Source organism: Myotis daubentonii, chromosome 14 (assembly GCF_963259705.1).
Source record: "Myotis daubentonii chromosome 14, mMyoDau2.1, whole genome shotgun sequence".
In the NCBI taxonomy this organism is placed as follows: Eukaryota; Metazoa; Chordata; class Mammalia; order Chiroptera; family Vespertilionidae; genus Myotis; species Myotis daubentonii.
Window position 1 is genome coordinate 10,012,392 of NC_081853.1, and position 6,473 is coordinate 10,018,864.

General features: G+C 47.3%; 1 protein-coding gene across 2 annotated transcripts in view; it reads right to left on the bottom strand.

The window, feature by feature from the left end:
• SYNPR (synaptoporin) overlaps positions 1-5,881 on the bottom strand; it is a 564,283-nt gene extending 558,402 nt beyond the window's left edge. For both annotated transcript variants that reach the window (XR_009448487.1, XM_059663074.1), the window contains exons 1-2: positions 5,658-5,881; positions 5,481-5,546 (exon numbers count right to left, since the gene is read on the bottom strand). Coding sequence is in view for 1 of the 2 variants with exons in the window: in XM_059663074.1 (XP_059519057.1) it covers positions 5,481-5,546; positions 5,658-5,675 (84 nt within the window). In the remaining variant the exon portion in view is untranslated. The remainder of the gene's footprint in view (positions 1-5,480; positions 5,547-5,657) is intronic.
• Positions 5,882-6,473: the final 592 nt, after the last annotated feature.

Here is a 6,473-nt window from a genome sequence, read left to right on the forward strand (position 1 = left end):
AAGTGTATTTATTGATTCAGATTCCAATTGCACATAATTTCTGTCATTAATTGTGAGACTAGAAAGTTATAATTAAATCCACATTAACGTAGCTTTGAAACTGCATCTGACCTCCAGTAGCAGATTGCTGCTCATAATTTAAATAAACTGTATGTTGGAATTTCCTGTCTTGTTTATACTTAGAAAAAAAAAGTTGTTTGACTCATGCACACAGATTTTTTAAAGAAAATAGAAAAAAAGACCAGAAAATAAGATTAAATCATTTGCTATATTATCAAAGTCTTTTTATACATATTTAATATGAAAAGACACTGTATTTTAATGAGAACCTACTCTACCTTGGTTAATAGCCAACAGAAAATAAAACAATATAAACGACAATTACTGTCTATTGAGTTTATGTCTAAATACAAACACTGCCTGGCACTTCCGGAGGAGGGTTCAAATATACATATCTTACTGGGTGAGATAAACACCACACAATAGGATAGTATGTGCCCTTTAAAGTTTCTTTGAGGAGTAGGGATAAAGATGGCAGCCACCTGTCACCTTGAAGGAAGCAGAAGACTGTAGCACTTAACACAGTTTGGAGGGAGAATGCCCAAGTCTTGGCTTTGCCATTTTCTCCAATTTTGTCCTCGATGAGTTAGTTAACATCCCTGAGCTTCAAGGTGAAATGGGGATGTTGGCGCCATACAGATTCAACAGGAGGATATATGGAAAGCACTGAAATATAGCGCCACATCTGAAGCCGGCAAAACAAGGGCAGCTATTGTTACTTCCCTCATTGGGGGTTCAAAATGTTGGCTAATATTAGATTAGAGGAGACTCGATTAGATTAGGTTTAATGCTTTACTTTGTTATTACCAAGAGCATGATTATACATGCTATTAATATCAAGTAAGCAGTATAATGTTTGCTTGGAAAAGAGCTCAGAATTTAGATTAAGAAATGAAGATTATGTAAAGCAGGTGCCACCATTTAAATCAAGTAGACCCATACCTCATGTATCAGACACACTACGCCTCTGGAGTAGCTGGCCTTCCTTGGAAAGGCAGAAAAGAAAGGCATCGCGGAGATGTAAGTCCAGGGGTTGTAGCAGAAATGGCACAGCAAAAGTAGGGGTGTATGTCAAGAATAAGAAGGAGAGGGCAACTGGGCAGGCAAGTTGACTCAGCAGCTAATTCTGTAGCAACAGAGTCTGGACCTACAGCGTTGTGTGGAGGACCAAGCAAAACTCATGTTGAAGAGCTGAAGTCCTTCTGATGCCCTGAAGACTGCACAGTTCTGCTCCTGGACAACGTGATGTGTTGGGTCCCCCACATCCCATTACAAATAAAATCACAAGTGCAGATCCAGACCCTTGTAAATAGTAGAGAAAATAAAGAGAGTGCTAGAAAAATATTTTAAGGGAGGCGGGAGCCCCCACAGATCCAAGTCCTACTGGCAATGTACGCAAGTAGCAAAATAAGAATGACCAGTGGAATAAAAGGGGACATCTGTAATTCAACAATAAAGATAAATGAGAAAAAGAATAATCAGTGGAATGCAGGATTATAACAACTTCTTTTTTCAAAGTCTGAGAAATGAAGTAAATTCTATATATATAGTATATAAATATAGTATATAGTATGTAGTATATAGTATGTAGTATATAGTATATATAGTATATAAATTCAATATATATAATGATTTCCAAATGATGGTTTAAGAGATTTGCTGGTCCTATTTTATCATCAGGGAATAAATGAAACAGACCACAAGAGTCAGTGCTGTGTCCTGAATTTTGGTTTTGGCCCAAAATATAGTGAAAAATCCCCTGACCTGGAAGCATGGAACAGAGAGCGGAATCTCAGAGGGAAAGCAGGGGAAGGTGGGTGGGTGGGAAGTAATCAATCAAGAACTTTGTATGCATATATGCATGGCCCATGGCCACAGACAATGGGGGGGTGAGGGCCTGGGGTGGGGAGAATGTGTGTGGGGGGGGTGAGGTTTGAGGGGGTAAGTGGTGGAAGAAAGGGGGACACTTAATACTTTCAACAATAAAGAATTATTAATAATAATAATAATAATAAGTCCCCTAACCTTATTTAAGTGGAAATTAAGGATTTGGGAGTTTCACCTCAAAATTTTTGAAATTGGCTATAGCCTCTCCCTGAAGCTTGGCTTTATGTTCTGTAGAGTTTAAATCTACAGTAGCCATGAGCCCTTCCTAAGCAAAACACACATAAATAAAGTGCATTTTCCCCTAAGGTTACAAATCCCAAACTGGAGGGTGCCTTTAGAAGCAACATCACTTCAGATGGCCAATCCATAGGAAACCATTAAAAATATGAATTATGTTAAAGAATTACTCATGTGCACAACTGTGGACAAATGATATGCCTAGGACTCTTCCAGAATACCACTGCTTTCCTCCACCCTCTCCTCTTCTCTCCCCTCCACACTTCAAATTACATCAGAAAAAAATCAGTTCTAACAATAGAGTGCATACAGCTATACTTTATACTTACACAAATCACACACACACACACAAAATATTTTCTTTTTAAAAAAATAGTACTGCAATCTATACATTACTTTAAAGTAATTAATGAAGAAATTTTCCACATGTTGATTAAAAGAATGAAAATCCCTTTTTTCCATTTAAAAATTGTATCAAATACTATGAATAAAACTCACTTTTTCTTACTTAACTTTCTCAAACACAATTACATATATGGACCTCCAAGTCAATGCTTATTAATTTAACTCATTCTTTTCAATGGCAGTATAATATTTCACATGTTTGAATCATACTTTTATGATTGTCTTATTAATGGACTTACTAATGGTTTCCTCTACAAATGATGTTGCAGTAAATATCCTTGAACATCTATCTTTACATAAACTTTGATTTCTACAGCATAAGTACTGAAAGTAGTTTAAAGACTTTAAAGACGACCGACTTTAAAGCTGCTCTATCACAGAGCAGGAGAAACTGGGATGCTTTCAGTGCTCTGTCATTATACACTTGCATTTGTTGATCACTTACTGTTCACCAAGCACCATAAAAGGCTCTAGTGGGAAACACAGAAAAATGGAACAATTTCCTGCCACCCAGGAGCTCACACTCTCACTGCAACATCTCCTACCGAACGGGATCTCAGAGTGGCTCCTCACGCCACTGCATGTGCATGGAACATGTTTTCTCCCCCCACCTCCCCATCCCCCCTCCACGCACCTCCCCCAACCCCCACTACTGCGGGAGACTTTCTCAGCAAATAACCTTCTTCTATCTCTCTGCTCTTAGGTCTATACTTTAGCTCTTTCAAAATGTAGATCACCTAACTTACTCATTTTTAAGTGTGTTTTTTGGTCCATTATTCAATTTCTCTTCTTCAGATGAGAGGCTAATAACATTTAAAAGCCAAAGCCCTTCCTGCTTGGAGCTTAGAGGCCAAAAGAGAGAGAGGAAGGACTGTAAATATTTTAAATGTAATAACCTTTCTTCTCTCTCTCTCTCTCTCTCTCTCTCTCTCTCTCTCTCTTTCTCTCTCTCTCACATACACACACACACACACACACACAGGAGAAAAAAACAACTATAATTCAGTAGGATAAATTCTCATAAATGAATGAATGAATGAATGAATGAATGAATGAATGAATGCAATGGAAGCCCAAAGAATGGGGTGAATCATTCAGTTTTGGGTGAGGAAAGTTGAACGAGTAAATATGAAAAAACTCTTCACGGAGTGGGTAACATTTTAGCTGAGGTTAAAAGACAAACATTTCTTCTAGGCACAGGGTGTGAGGGAATTGTACACAGTAGCAACAGAAATAGCGAGAGCTTTAAAAAGTGCTTTTGAGTTTTAGAGGGAGCTTAGAGCGGCCATCCTTCAAGTTTAATGGGCATGAGATACATCCAGGGAACTTACTTAAAACGCAGATTCATGAGCAGGCACCCATCTTTTCAATATTTTTATTGATGTCCAGAAATCTGCATTTTTAAACATATTCATCCAGGTTTGCCAGTCTTTGGAATATATCAGTATGGGCTGCGTGGTGAGGTGTGGCATGAAATAATGTTGCAACAGGAGTGTAGAGAATAAAAAGGAATACTTCAGGTAAGTGACAATGTGAGACAATAAGGGAGTATATCAGAAAAATAATGTCAGGTCTTTGAATTTTGTTCTGAGAGACAATAGCTTGGCAATGGAGCTATTATTTTGGTCAAAAAAACACCACTGTTTCACAGGGAACTTTATCGAGTGGCTGAATGAATGAATGAATGAATTCTGAGAAAGCCAACTGAAAGTTTCCTGCACTGTAAGCACTGCTTGGCTGGTTTAACTTGCTTGTACAGAACACAGTTGTAGAATAGCCACCCCAGAACCTTCAGTTCAAGCTTTCCAAACCCTGTCTTGACGTATGTCAGATTGATAATGGCGTGCATTGCTCTGCACGTCTGCAAACCCAGCAGATGTGATTACCCTGAAGATCATTCATGCGAACAGGCACCATGGCCGAGCCGCTAGGGCCAGATCCCAGGCCCGGGAGCTAAGATCTGGGAGGACAACGCCTCTTACATAATTGCCCAGCTCGTCTGTCCGAGGTAGGGCCTGTGATTAATGCTACATGACGGGCTTTGAACTTTCTGTTCGCATAGGTTCCCTTGCCTTCCAGACCTCCTAGCAGAGAGAACGTGTGACCCGCAGATTTCACTCTGAATAACCGTCATCCAAGCCAACAGCACGCTCATTGCTCTGTGGCCCCTGGGTTTCTCGGCCTCACTCCTCTGTCATTAGGCAAGTTGCCATTGGACTGTGGGGGTGTTTTTTAAAGGGGGACAAGTCATAGAACTTCCCACAGCCCAGCCGGTGAAGAAAGCTGCCCAAGGGAGGTGAGCGATCTCCCGGGAGACTCAGAAGAGCCCTCGAGGATGACCAGGTTAGAGAAACTAACGGAAGGAAGGAGCCCGGCTCTGTGCGCGGCATCTTTCCTAGCCTCGCAGCTGCCCTGCCCCTGGAGCTGGCGGAGCAGGTGACACAGCGCTTCCAGCACCCACGCCCGGCGAGGACCCGTCCCCCGCGGGCTGGCCAACTTTCCCCGCGTGGCCAAGTCCTCCCCGCCGCCGGCTCAGCCCCACGGCCCTCCTCGCGGGCCCGCACCCCCGCGGAGCCCCGGTGAGCCGCCAGCCCCGCGGCAGCGCCTCCACCTGCCCCTGCGTCCCGGTCCCGGGAGGAGGCGTCTGAGCCCCGCGCCTTTGCAACCTCGTCTGAGCGCCTGCGAAAATCCGTGCACACTCCCCCCCGAGCGGCCCCTCGGCCCCGACCGCCCTCCGGAATGGCACCTGGGCATGGGGAGGATTGGAGGGGAGGTCTGGGGCGGGGGGGAGAGCGGGCTTTGAGCGGAACCGAGCAGGGAGCACCCCACGGACCATCCTCACCCGATGGCGGGCCGCCTGCGTCCCCTCCCCGCGACACCCCGCTACTCACCAGCTCCAGGGTTCGCAGGAAGGCGAGGGGCTCCTTCAGCGCCCGGAAGGTGCCCGCCGAGGCCAGCTTTGGACGAACGAGATGAGAGAGAGAAAGGGAGAGCGTGAGGCTGGGGCTGGGGCGCGTCCCCGGAGCCGCGGGTCCCCAGCACCAGCCGCCCTGCGGGTCCCGTCCTACCTGGCTCACGGGGTCCATGGCTCTGCGCGGTCTCCTCCCCGGCCGTTCCCTTTCCAGGGAAGTTCGGGGCCCGCCGCGGGCTGGTCCTCGGGGCCAAGAGCCCCCTCTCGGCAGGAGGCGAGGAGCGAGGCCGGGGCGGGCAGGGCCTGGGGGAGCTGGGGGCCCCCGCACTGGCTCTGCGCTGTGCGCTCCTCGCAGCCCGCGTGCGGGATCCAGCAGAGCAGCCTCCCCGGCGCGAAGGGCTGGAGGGAGAGGCTGGAGGGGGGCGGCGGGGAGGGCGGGAGGCCCCGCCCGGGGAGGGCTGCCATTGGCCGGCTGCGAGCTCGGGGGGCGGGCGAGGAGGTGGGCGAGGCAGAACCGCCAACCGGTGCCGGCTCCGCCCCGCGCGCCCTCGGGCTCCCGGGAAACTTCGGTGTTTGGGGTAGAGGCAGGCTGGCTGGCACCTTCAGCTAGAAGGCACCCTGCCTGGAGAAGGGGCTTCCAGGTGCAGAGAAAGGCGCTCCCACTTTACATGCAGAGTGGCGTGAGTTCTGGTGGCTTCTGAACCCCCCAAAAGACTGTTGACTTGTCCATTGCCCAAGCCTTCGTGGGACGTTCTTCGTGCGGCCAGGCAGGGCCAGGTGCTGGGACAGAGCAAGGACCAGAATGAGCGGGGCCTCCCCCCCCTCCCCCCCACGGAAGCGCAGGGTCAGGGCACAGAGAGCCTGGGGCTGCAGGGCAGAGGGAGACCAAGGAATCTTGAATGTGGCACAGTGTGCCAGGCAGGTAGCCCTCGTGGCCACTGGGCGAGGTCAGGAGTACATGATGCCCATTTTA